Source organism: Rhinatrema bivittatum, chromosome 5, assembly GCF_901001135.1.
Source record: "Rhinatrema bivittatum chromosome 5, aRhiBiv1.1, whole genome shotgun sequence".
In the NCBI taxonomy this organism is placed as follows: domain Eukaryota; kingdom Metazoa; phylum Chordata; class Amphibia; order Gymnophiona; family Rhinatrematidae; genus Rhinatrema; species Rhinatrema bivittatum.
Window position 1 is genome coordinate 240,482,770 of NC_042619.1, and position 13,608 is coordinate 240,496,377.

General features: G+C 40.2%; 1 protein-coding gene across 1 annotated transcript in view; it reads left to right on the plus strand.

The window, feature by feature from the left end:
* The window catches only part of PAXBP1 (PAX3 and PAX7 binding protein 1), a 275,602-nt gene that overhangs the window by 84,147 nt on the left and 177,847 nt on the right, over window positions 1-13,608 (plus strand). Inside the window, exons 7-10 of the mRNA XM_029603577.1 lie at window positions 3,881-4,070; window positions 9,273-9,396; window positions 12,385-12,487; window positions 12,606-12,721. Coding sequence (XP_029459437.1) covers window positions 3,881-4,070; window positions 9,273-9,396; window positions 12,385-12,487; window positions 12,606-12,721 — 533 coding nt within the window. The remainder of the gene's footprint in view (window positions 1-3,880; window positions 4,071-9,272; window positions 9,397-12,384; window positions 12,488-12,605; window positions 12,722-13,608) is intronic.

Below are 13,608 nucleotides of genomic sequence, written 5' to 3' on the forward strand. Positions count from 1 at the left end.
TCCGGCAGCTAAGAAACATAAGTGCCTTTCTCTCTGCACTGCTTGTGATATTAAGGCTTCACAGTCTTACCTGGATTCCAACTTACGACAGCACTGTGAGGAAGCCCAGGGAGAGCTGGCCTCTCTGGACTTTGCTAAGCCCGGCTCCTCCCATTCAGAAGATGGGTTAGCCACAGCCTTAATTGGAAGTACCCTGGATCTCATTATGCCCGGGACTGGGTCATCCATGGGAGAGGGAAATTCAGCGACACCTTCTCCAGTCCTGGGCTAGGCATAGACCCGGATGCCTTCTCTTGAGTGGAATTTTTCCAGGGCCTTCAAACCTTCGTACAGGCACAGTCAGCTACCTCACTTGCCCCTGTCTGGACAGAACCTCAGCCGGTAAGCCCTCCCTCTTCCGGTCATATTGGCAGACCTTGAGGCATGCTTTGCCTCACCAAGGGTATCCTTGGCAGGGACCCAGATGGCATGGACAAAGAGGAGGATATAGATTCCTTGGAAGATGAGGAAATTCCCTCTGGTTAAGAACCATATCGGACTATGTTACAGTTTTTCCATAGAGACAAATTGCTGGCCCTGGTTTCCCAGACCCTGAAGATATTGGGAGTTCCTGGGGCAGACTCTGACGGAACTAAAGAAAAATCCCATTCTGATTTCCCTATGGGACACGTAAGCCTGTCTGCGATAATTCCGCTCAAGGGGCCGGAGGAGGTAAGGCCTCACAATGAGGCTAGCTCAGACCACTCCTCCAAGGATGCCATCGAGGGAAGATTGATACCCTTTTACAAGGAATGGACCAACATCAAGACAGCTAAATGGGTTCTGGATGTGATAAGAGATGACTACGCATTAGAATTTTCTCGTCCGATCAGAGAAGCCTACGTAGAGTCTTGTTGTGTGTCCTGCATCAAAAGAGAAGCGGTGCAGGAGACATTACAGCGCCTGCAGCATCTAGAAGCAATTGTGCTAGTTCTTCCAGAAGAACGGGGCCAGGGAAGGTAATTGGTTTACGTTGTGGTTCCAAAGAAGGAAGGCATCTTTCAACCTATTCTGGATCTGCAAGAAGGTCACTGCGGTGCTACAGCTGCTGCATTTTCGCATGGAAACCTTGCGAACAATGATAGCTGCTGTTTTTAAAAGGGAGTATCGGGTGTCATTGAATCTGACAGAGGCTTATTTGCATAGCCCTTTTCGCCAGGACCATCGGAAGTTTCTAAGTTTTGTGGTGCTAGGACAGCACTTTCAGTTTCGAGCTCTTCCTTTTGGTCTGGCAACCGCGCCAAGGATTTTCATGAAGGTGATGATGGTGGTAGCAGCGGTGCTGAGAAAGGAAGGAGTTCTGGTTCATCCATACATGGACAATTGGCTCATCTGGGTGAAATCTGAGGTAGAGTGCTGTCACTCTATTCAGTGGGCTCTGAGTACCTTACGCTCTCTGGACTGGGTAGTGAACCTAGCAAAGAGCTGTTAGTTCCGTCCCAGTCCTTGGAATACCTGGAGGCTTGAGTCGATACCCGCTTGGGGAAGGTTTTTCTTACTTCAGATAGAGTGAGCAAGTTACAGGCTCAGGTGAGGTGGCTACTTCAACTGGTGGTGCCCAAGGTCTGGAATTATTTGCAGGTCCTGCAGTTTATGGCTTCTATGCTGGAGTCAGTTCCGTGGGGGTTTGCTCACATGTGGTGTTTGCAGTGAGCTATTTTCTCCTGTTGTCAGAGGAGTTTTGCCTGCTTTTGCCAGTTTAGGGAGGTGCCAGATCCAGTCTCTCGTGGTGGCTGTCTCTGCAGAACCTGGAAACAGGGGTGGATCCTGGATTGGGTGGTAGTGACCACAGATGCCAGCCTCAAGGGTAGGGGGAGGTTGTATGCCTAGGGTAAGCGACTCAAGGTTGGTGGTCACCAAAGGAAAAAATGCCTGGAGTACTGTACGAAAGTCATTTTGGTCTAACAAAGGTTTCAACCGTCTTAGCATAAGTAATTTTGCATACCCTTCTCTTACTTTACCGGCAATATGTTTTTTGAAATTAAATTCTGGGTCCCTAATATTTTCAGCGAGTTTCAGAGTTTTGATCTTGCAAAATTATCTGGTTAGAGCCGTTAAAGGAAATTTTCCTTTCAAGCATGATTATGTTCAACACAAGTCTCATCTGAGTGAGTACTTGTTTTATGGCCTCCAAATATATGGCCATAAGCTTGTAGGTCTTGTCAACTGACTCTTCTATTGGTAGCAAAATTTGAATATCGTCTGCATATAAAAAATGTCAACCCAAGATCCGACAGCAAATGGCACAATGGCAACATATAAATGTTGAACAATGACGCAGAAAGTGAGGAGCCCTGCGGAACCCCAGTGTTAAGATCAAGTTTATTGGAACATGTATTTTTTATTTGCACTTGAAAAAAACGGTTTGATAAAAATGACTTAAACCAGTTTAAAACCGTCCCTGTAATTCCGATTTCAGATAGCCTCTGTAGTAAAAACTGATGGTTAACGGTATCAAAGGCCACAGATAAATCTAATAAAATCAGAAGATTTGACTTCCCATGGTCCATTCCTCTAAGTACTGTATCTGACAATGAAAGTAATAGTTTCAGTGCTAAAATGCTGCCTAAAACCAAATTGAGTGGGGTATAAAATATCGTTAAAATCAAGATAAAATGAGAGTTGTTTAAAAACTATATTTTCAATCAGTTTAGCTAGAAAAGAAAGATTTGAAACAGGTCGATAATTGTTCAAAATTGTAGGGTCCAATTACTTTTACTGGCTGGATGTTTGGGCACCAGAAGAGAGACTTCCTTTGAAGGTGTGTTATGAGTCTGTCTTTCAAGGTCCTGCTCAGAGTGGGAGGGCTTGGGTAAATCCCACTTGTCTGGACTGATGTGGGGTATGTACAGGAAAGGAAAATTGGTTCTTACCTGCTAAATTTCATTCCTGAAATACCACAGTCCAGAGACCCATCCTCGTTTTTAATTTCGAAAGACCTGGATTGCTAAGATTGTAAATAGGGCAGAGGAGTTTGAGGGGTTTTTCAGGTTCCTTTGTTGGAGGAGAAGGCTTTAGTTCAGGAGCTCCAGTCTTTGTTTGCCCTGTTCACCTTGGAGGGGGAGTTAGTTGACAGTTAAAGTTGGCAGGGTTCATCTTAGCTTGGGTACAGGTCAGAACTGAAGGATTGCAGGTGGCACTCTGTTATTTAGCAGTGTCTGACTAGTTTTTCTCTGCCTCCATCTGCTGATAGAGATGCAAAACCCACTTTTCTGGACTGAACTGTGGTATTTCAGGAACAAATATTAGCAGGTAAGAATCAATTTTCCTTTATTCTTCCAAAGCATGCTGCTTAAGCATGTTTCTTAATGAACTTTGAAACTTAACTCCAGAGGACAATTTTTGTCAATGCCCTATTGTATTAAAAGCGCTTAACTCTGCTCCACTGTTACACCTCCTGGCATGGCTCATGTTGCCTGGGCATACTCTCCTTTTGGTCATTATTTCCAAGAATACCTTGGCTGTTTCTGGGAATATCCTTGCGCTTCTGGCTTTGTTCTGCACCTAGTGGGACTTCTGCCAGTGCAGATAGCCAAGGATTGCAGTGCTTAACTTCATTACTCCTCTTGCCCTCAACTGGAATAAAAGCGTTAGAACCTCCTTGTTGGGTACTTATGCTTTGAGCTTAAAGCATTCAATTTTGTTTATCAGGCTTCACACCTCGAGAATATAATTTTCCAATATATCATGTCCAGTTTGGTTAATAGTTGTCACATGTTTTCACTAGGAAAATTTAATATTTATAACATGCTCTTTAGGGATTTTTTTATACTCAAACGTGGGTAAAGAGGAGTAGTTTTATATTCTGATTATTTTTGGTTTGTGTTTTGGTTTTTTTTAGGTTGGACTTGATGAAAGAAACACACAAATCACATCAAGAGCAGCATGAGAAACATCAGCAAAGCCAGGAGAATTCCACTAGTTCGATAGAGCGCCTGGATGGGTCTTCAGAGGGTATAGCTGAACGGTACAAATTTTTGCAAGAAATGCGAGGGTATGTCCAAGACTTGCTTGAGTGTTTCAGTGAAAAGGTAAGAGTGCTACAATATTAATCCTTTTCAATAACAATTACAGTTTAACACGCATCTTTTGCGACATTGTTTAGGAATTTATCATGAGTTTAACAGCAGTGTATTAAACTAAGTGCAGAGTTTTCATCATAGTATTAGCAGCAAAGATTTGGATAAGTTTTGTCTCGTATATGAACAAATTGCATTGCTGCCATCCTCCAATGTTATAGCACTTTTCCAACAATACCACCCTTCTCCCCTCTCCACCCTTCTCCCCTCTCCACCCTTCTTGTACAGAACATTGCTGATGAACTCTTACACACACAGCATATTGCTGGTCCTCTTCCCCCACCCCCCCCCCCCAATTCCTGAACACACACTGCACTGTTGGCCAACTGCTCCACTCATGCATACACAGCACATTGCTGATCCTCTTCCCTGGCTCCCAAATACACACATGCGCACTGCTAGCCCATGCCTCTACACTCCCACGGTGTACTAATGGTCCCACTGCTTGTCCTCTTGCCCTAGCTTTCTGTACACACATGCCCACAATATCCTTTTGGCTTCTGTTCCCCCACCACACATGCTCATGTTTTTGATCTACTTACTGACCCCCACATACATGCATATACAGATTGTATAGTTTTAATCATCCATTGTTGATTTTTATTATCCTAGAACATATACTTTTAAACCTGTCCATGGGGCCCTCAGTCAGCTGGGCTTTCAGGATATTCAAAGTGAATATACATGAGATACACTTGCATTCATCACTTTCATTGGAGGCAAATATGCTTCACTCTTATTCATTGTGGATATCCTGAAAATCCAACTGTAGATAGTTTTGGGAGCCACTATCCTAGATCCCTGTACCAAGTAGGAGCTGGAAAAATACATATACATATGTTGAACGTACAGCAGACATGCAAAAAGTTTGAATTTATATAAGTCTGAAGCTTGTGAGTAGTAGGACAACTATCAAGGCTTTGATTGTATGTGTGTATGCATCTCTCATAAGCATTCATAATTTAATTACCTTAAGACAAGGGCCATATTGGGAGCCAGCTCTTGGTGAGGGTCATTGAGACTTCTGAAGTCTTGGGAGTGACATCGAGTCCCAGAGCTGGATGTCCTTAGAGGTCTAGCAAGCTGGCTGTGACATCACGTCTGGCCTGACAATGTCATTACTAGTTGGCAACTAAACTCTACTCCATGGGCCAGATTTAGCCCACGAGCTGCAATTTGCCTACCTCTCTCTTAAGAGTGAGTTAGTGCTACTACTTACAAGAGTCAAGCTTGTGCTAATTCATTCCCATTGTGTATTTACCAGGAGCCAGAATGACTTAATCTGTTCTTAAGTATCTGTATGAATGATTCCTAAATTTTCTCCAGAGCAAATCCTTTTTATTCATATTATAGAAATGTTTCCCTTGATTTTAAAATTTAGCTTTTATTAGTTTTAAGCTTTATCTTTTAGTTCTGTTAGTTCAACCTATCGTATGGAATCCTTCAGAATCTGTGGCCCTCTAAAAGATTCAGTGTAAGCAAAATTCAGTTTGCAAAGTTAAATCTATTTGTCTCCCCTTTTTCATTTAGATTTGTATTTAATTCTTGAGCAGATTTGATATTTGTAGTTGTTGTTCCTCAGTCCCTCTCACCATTTAGATTCTGAGTATCTTGGGCTACACTGTGTTTATCCTCATTAGAAAACTGTGCTGAAATCACATTGACGCAGGTTAGCTTTAATATATGAACACCTGAATGAGCATTTTCAAAAGGAATGTAGGCCTAATAAGACAAAGTTTGAAAATGTAAGAAAATGGATAAGAGAGGAGACTAAGAAATCAGGCTTACAGATTAATTGAAATAGTGAGCAGGCAAGTTGAAATGTGAGGCCTCTAGTTATCCTGCTGCTTCTAAGATTTTGCACAGTTACCATAACACACCATAATCCTCTTTCTTTATGGTACATTTCACTTTCGAGCTTTTAATTAAACTCCTTAGTCTCATCCATACTCTCTTGCTCCTGTGGTAACCAAAACTGCAGCCTTTATTTCAGGTAGAGCCTAAGCAAAACTATTTCCAGGACTAATGGTGCTTCCCTTTCCTTAATGCTAACCACTTTTTCAGTTTCTCTAAGACTTGATGGTTACAACTTTACTCTCCTGTTCAAGTGTTTTTTTTTTCATTCCTGTGTTTCTAAAAATTTCCCCCTTAGATAATGGTTAGTTTCAAAAAATCTTTCAAGTGGGGTAGTCTCAAACAATGTCAATTGTGAAAAACAAAGTGCCAAGATAAATAATGTAGTGGACAAGAAGTTTTTCAAAGGTCTACCTCCCACCCTTCAAATCATTGGCCCATCTGCTGCCTCCACTCTGTTTTGCTTATCTGCCTTCCTTTCCTCCTCCTGTCTGCTCTACACTTATCTGCCTCTTTACCTTCCTCTGCCTGTGTGTGTGTGTCTTTTATGACTGTTTCAGGCCATGACTGCTCCAAGGAGTGCTATAAAAATACCTGGGAATATGTTATAGAATCTTAGAATCAATGGCTTAGAAATGAAATTATTGCTTCAGAATAGTTAATTGTTTTGTGTGCTTCTAAATATTTTCCAGTACAAGGGTAGATCAGCCCTAACCCTCTAGTTATTGCATGGATGGCTCTGAGCTCAGCTTCTCCATTTAATACTGTCTTAGTGTTTGGTTTTAGTTTTCCAGAAACAGTTTATTTGTTGAGTTTTATATACTGTCGTTCGGTGAAGCCATCACAACAGTTTACAAGATTCAAATGGTAGTTAGTATGTTAACATATGCGAATTGAGGAAACATCAGGATACATATTATATTTGAAAAAGAAAGGTTAAAAGGATCGGAGTGGGTAAGGAATAAAAGAAGGGGATAGGAAGTGGGGGGGGGGGGGGGGGTAAGTAGAAAGAGAGGGGAAAGGAGAGTTACAAGGGTGGCGAAATTAGTTAAACGTAAAGTTATTCTTTTTATAGTCCAACATAAGATCATTTTGGTTATAATTGTATCTGTTTGCACTACAGAATGCTTATTAGCATACAGGTAGTGATTGCATTAATTTGTCAAGAGGAAAAGACTGGTTCTTGCCACTTCTCATGTACCTACTTCTGACTAATCCATAAGTGCATGTGATGAGGATGTCATTGATTTGTTTATGCAGATTGAAGGGCATTTTATACTTTTCATGTAGTAAATTAACTGTGTTGCAGTGTAGTTCAGGATGGGCAATTCCGGTCCTCAAGGGCCACCTACCCATAGGGTTTTCAGGATATCCCTAATGAATATACATGAGACACATTTGCATACAATGAAAGCAGTGTGCATTCAAATCTAATTCATATATATTCATTAGGGGTATCCTGAAAACGTGACTGGTCGGTGGCCCTTGAAAATCAGAGGTGTCCACCTCTGGTTAAGTTGTTTTCCTTAGTACAAAAAAGGGCCACACTGCTAATAGGGAGGGTACACAGGAGTTAGATATGTTGAAAAGCAGTCCAAGCTTAGGGATGTTGATATTAGAAAAAGATGTTTAAGAGGGGATTTGAATACCCTGTGCAGTTATAGTTCCACTTAATAATAGGATATCCCTGGGTTTTATGTGTTAGCTTGGGGATAAAAAGAGTGCCTGCAATATAGGAAAGGGTTCCCCCCCCCAGAATACAGTATTTTAAACAACATTTTACCCCTAGAGATAGTCATGGCTAAAACTTTAGGCACCAAAATTTTTATTAGGTGCTGTGAGGAAATTCTTTATATCTTTATTTTTTTTCTTTCTCTGCTTTATTTATTTATTTTGTCCCTTTCTCCTCTTTTCCTTGCTTCTTTGGCTGCTCAGCAGATGCACCTAACCTTGACATCTGCTACTGCTGTGCCTCCTGGCCCCTGTCTCTCTCTCACCTTCTTTTTCCTTGTACTGTTGCTTCCCCTTGTCCTCCTGTCTCTGCGGCTGCCAGTTGTCTTTACAGTGACAGCAGGCTGCCACTGCTCCTTTTTCTGGTCCTAGCAGACTACCACCCTTCTTTATGACTTTGGTTCCTCTGTAAGGCACCGGGCACTGAGTTTTAGCCTTGGTCATTGATTACATTAAATGACTTCAGAAGTAAATTCGGCATGTTTTTAGTAGCCAGAGATGGGTATGATGATATAGGTAGAGACCATAGGGAAGAATACTGCATCCTGGATTTTGGGGTAGGGAAAGATTTTGTTTTAATTTCTTTTATTTATTTATTTATTTTTTACTGTGCTGCAGAAATGAATGCAGATAGTCCTTTTTCTGCTTTCTCTGGCTTTACCACTTAGAGGTAGTTTGGATTTGATAGTCCAAAGGACTTTTGGTTAACTGAAAATCATACTGCCTTTGAGGCAGAATCCTTAATATGGGGATGGAACACTATCAGGAACAGAAAGTGGAGGTCTGTCACACATTGAGCCACAGACTTGAGAAAATAACTTCAGAGTAAGTTAGTTCCCATTCTAAAATTGTATTGCAGTAAGGCTATCCAGTATAACTGCTTTTGTGATGGCTAAGTTGAAGTGCTGGTATCCTTGCCTCAGACTGCAACATCACATTGTGATGGTCCCTTTTTTGTCGTTCTGACCTCACTCAGCTTGTAACTTCTATAGTAGTCTTGATGTTTCTGCTGTCACTGGAATGTAAGACTTTAATGTAGAATAGGAGTACTGTATCTGTTACCCAATCCAATGGATAGTCTTTTGAAGACATTAACTGTAGAGAATTCCTGAAACATTTGTCACTTTGATAAGTATTCCTAGGAGCACAGAGCTTTAGCAAGGCAGCATAAATGGAGGCCTTAGCAGGATTTAGCTTGGTAATCACAGTCTCTCTTCATTTACAATTTAGATAAAAACTGTAAGATATGAAAACTCTAGCAAGGCTTCTTTTTTTTTTTTTTTTTTCCTTTTTTAAAGTCACAATACAGCAAATATACTGAGTACTAAAGGCACTTGTTTCAGTGACTCTTTCTTCTAGGTCCTGGGACCATAGCCCATCGGATGCATCTGAAGTTTCCAGCTTCTTTATTTTTGTTTAGTTTTGATGCAACTCTCCATAAGTTGTGGTTTGGGTTTTTTTTCTCCCTTTCTTAGGAGTGTATCTTTGCTTCTTTTGGAATGGCATGGTCCCATGGGCAGGCACATACATAGAGGATTTGGTGTTACGTTTTGTGTTATATTTTTACAGGTACCCCAGATTAACGAACTCGAATCTGCAATGCATCAGCTGTTCAAACAGCGCGCTGCCCGCCTTGTCCAAAGACGACAAGATGATATTAAAGATGAATCTTCGGAGTTTTCAAGCCATTCAAGTCAGTCCATCTTGAAGGTTTTTATTATTCATTAAACACCCTTGTTTACGTATCGCAAATTACTTAAGTGTATATTAGAGAGCACAGACTATATTATTTTTTAAATTGCACTTTTTTTAGGAATAAAACCTATTTGACCACACAGTCCATAAATTCAAGAAGTTCTGTTTTATGTAGCAGTGATGGGAAATAATTTTTCTACTTTAGACACCCTTTTGTTTTTGTTCTTTCAAGAATATCTTCACTTTTGATTTTGTTTTATGGAATTTTTTTCCACAAAAATCAGCCCTTTGTATCTTTTATGTATTGTATTTGCTCTTCCTACCCCTTTCTGTCTTTGGTAGTTCCTGCTCTCTCTTTTCATAGTGCTGGGACTTTCTGTTCCACAGAGCACTGTTGCTGCAAGGGGTCTTTCCTGCTTTACTTTGAGTTGTGCTCTACAGCAAAATAGCTGTACCAATGATCAGAGTAACTGATAACATGCACAATGGCCCAGCAATGTGAAAAGTAGAATAGGAGCTACTGGGGAGTAGAGAAGGAGGTAGGATCAATACAAAGTACAGTTATTTAGCAGAGAAAAACCAAACATATTAGGAGGATACTTCTGAAAGGACCAAAATTGGGAATTTAATAGAAATGTCATTTCCTATCTCTTTTAAAAAATGCTGTTTCTTGGTAAGTTGTTTTTCCTGTGGTTCACCTTTTTTGTAACCCTGCCTTTTGAGAGCCAGGGGTCTGGATCACTGCTACTGGTTGGGCCCAGTGCTTTTTGTGCCAGTATTTTTATGGGGTATTCTAGAAACTCATAGAAACTAGAGTTGCTTAGAATGCCTAGACTTTAAGATTTAAAAATTTACCAGCTCTGAGCACCAAAAATGTAGGCACCCTAAAATCACAAGCCACCTAAATTTAGGCTTCTAAAGGATTGGGGCCAGGGGAAGGTCAAGGTTAGGGGCAAAAACTTAGGTCCTCGGTGCAATTTATCTAAAATAGTTTCTTAATTTAACTGAGTCAATACCACCCCTAAGTTTAGTCGCCTTAATTAGGTGCTGCACCCTCTTTGAATATGGGGCACCATACATATGTACAAATAGGAATGGCAGGTATTTTGAAGTATCAAGTAGGAAAAATACCATTTTACTCTCAGTTTTTCATTATGAACAGCTGCAGGCAGAAAAGGAGTTAAGTTGCACATTTTGTTCTAATAGCTGTAGGTATGTATCCAACACAAGTCATTAAAGAGCTGCAGAGTTCTGTGAGCAGTATATAGGAGCTGTAGGCAACATGTTTTGGAGGGTTTTGTTTTTTTTTGCCTAACTTGCTGCCTCCACATCTGAACTTCTAGCTCATTTGAAACTTGCCCAACTCCTGCAAGTTTGGGGAGGGGGTGGAGAGGGTGTTTCAAAACTTGAGACTCCCTGGGTCATTCATGGTTACCAGGATAATTCCTCTGATTTTGGCCACATCCGTCTCCTATATTCCAGCCATCCCAGTGACAGTCTTGGCAAGGGAGCCATAGAACAAACTGTCTTTACATGGAGCATCCATGGATTTTTTAGATAATGTGTGGGTTTGGGGGGGACTATTATCAGCTGAAGCTGCATATCTGATATCTGGGAGATTAAAAGATGGGGCATCTTCAGAAGTGTGTAAACTGAAGGAGAGATGCATTCTATTTCTTACTAATGCCTCATTTTTTAATATTGAAAGTATATAAAATAAATTCATCCAAACATGCCCAGTATAAAAAAAAAAGCCAATTCATTATAAAAGAGTTCGATTTTATGAACAGTTAATGATTCTTAGGCACACTAAGAATAAATTTACATTAATGATTTGAATAAGAGTGGTGGTGTTTTGTTGAACTTAGTCCGGTTTATAATTGAGCCTCATCCCTAGTCTAATATGGCCAAGTCATCTTTAGCACACACAGATACTCTTAGAGGTGTGCACATTAAGTTCTCTGATTTGCTCATGACCTTTAGTTTACCTGAATGCGCTAGACTACCAGCAGCTCTCATCAGACTGATTATTTTCTGCCTGTTGAACTGCTGGATTCCTAATGGCCTTTCCTAGGTAATAGATCTGACTTGCTAATGGGCGTGTTATTTTGGGGGCAGTTTCGAGTAGCTTACATTGCTGCAAAATAAGCAGGTATTTTTGTACCCATGGACCTTGTGGCAGTTTCCAAAAGTTTACATCTGCTATTTTACAGACAGTGGAATAAAGGCAGAACACATGTAGATTTGAAAATGAAATCTTAAGTGCATTGTTTCTGTCTACTGATCTAGAGCCTCCCCAGAAATGTCTTTTTGATTCAGCTGAAAGCTCCCATGTATTTAGCTGGTGTGAGGGGGATAGTTTTCAACCAGGGCAATCTAGCCAGGTAACTCCTTAGTTACCCAGCTAAATGCCTTTGAAACTCTCCTCTCCATGTCTTTTCCTTAGTAAATAGAACCTAGTGATCAGTAGCTGTAAACTTCAAGATGATTATAATATTTTATACATTTTAGTCAGGAGTCTGAAAGATTTCTCTTGTTTTAGAGGGGAAGGGAGTCATGCTGTTATTCATGGCAAATCTTGTATTGCCAATGTATTTTAACTGCTGCATGCATATGTTTAGCTTGTTACTACTGTACTTACTATTGCCACTTTGCTGTGTAAGAATTTAAATCTTAAAGTACAGTAATTTTCAGTATTAGGCTTCAGTTTATTAGAGAAAGATGTGCCCTCTCCCAGACCCTTCCAACTTTGAGTCAGAATTTATGGAAGCTGGAGAAGAAATATTTCCAGTGCCTTTAGACCACATCTTCACAGAACCGTAAATTCAGTATTGCAGGGCTTAAGATATGATCTTATTTTTCTAGCTGCTTAGAATACTTGGATTGCATGGGAACTGATCAGGCTAAATCTGCACACCTAAAGCAGTTTTTCATCTTGATGATTCTACATGAAAGGATTGTAATTCTGTACACTGCAATCCTACAGGTAAATCTGTGATGGCTCCCAATCTTGATTCTTTTGGACGGGATCGGGCACTTTATCAGGAGAATGCAAAGCAGCGGCGAATTGCGGAAAGGGAGGCTAGACGGTACAGTAGACTTTGCTTTCCTGTTTTGTGTTTGCATTGTTGAAGATGCAGTGGTGGTTTGTTTACCTTTTAATATATGAGGTTACTAAATAAGCTTTGTTTCCTCAATGGCATATAGGGCCCGCCGCAGGCAAGCTAGAGAGCAAGCTGGGAAAATGACAGATCACCTGGAAGGCCTTTCCAGTGATGATGAAGAAACTTCAACAGATATTACTAATTTTAACATGGAACGAGGTCAGAGAGAAATTATTTTAGATTTAATAAATAGAATATAAATTTAAGGCAATTTTGTTCTGTGGATGGTGTCTAATCACAGTCACTTTGATTCTGTATTTTCATTATATGTTGTATATAGCTGTTATTTTCATAAAACAGAAGCAAGTGGCTAGATCACCAGATATTCATGATGGTGTACCTATTACCATATACAACATATTTTTCAAAAAATATATCCAAAGTAGAAAAAAACTCCTTTAATAGTTTTTGGAAGAAAAAAAGAGGACAATTTTTAAAAAAATATAATGGAAGTCAATTAATTAGATGGTAGTGGTATACATGGACAAAAGGAAAAAAGGAACTAGCTATCTCCATTGTAATCCTTGCGATCTTTTCCAGTGTTACATAGCATTTGAGATTGACTCTACCTGTGTACCTGTGATATGCCTGTTAGCACATCCCATTATGGTGGTAGTATTTTTGATAAAACTAATTAACGCCTCATTCAATCTAATATACTGTATCTGCTATATTCTTTCTTGCAGTAATACAGCCCAGCCAGTCATTTCCCTTTTTGTATTTTTACATTGATTTTTCCTTCCTGCATGTAGTACTTGCCAAAGCTACAGGTAGAGGGCAAGTGCTGTCTCCACTACAAGGTCCTTTTTGGAGTTCATATTTTCCTACTATAATCCTGCAGTATCCAGTTCATATGTCAGTTGATGCTGTTTCACACACACATCCTCTCCGATGCCTATTAACTTTACTCCTGGCATTTGCTATTAATGTTCATTTCTTTCTGCAGTTCCATATCATGTGCAGTCTTTTAAACAATTTTTTTGCCATCTTCTGATATACCATATCTGAAATTCACATTTTTCCTAGCGTGTAGCCAGATGGACTCA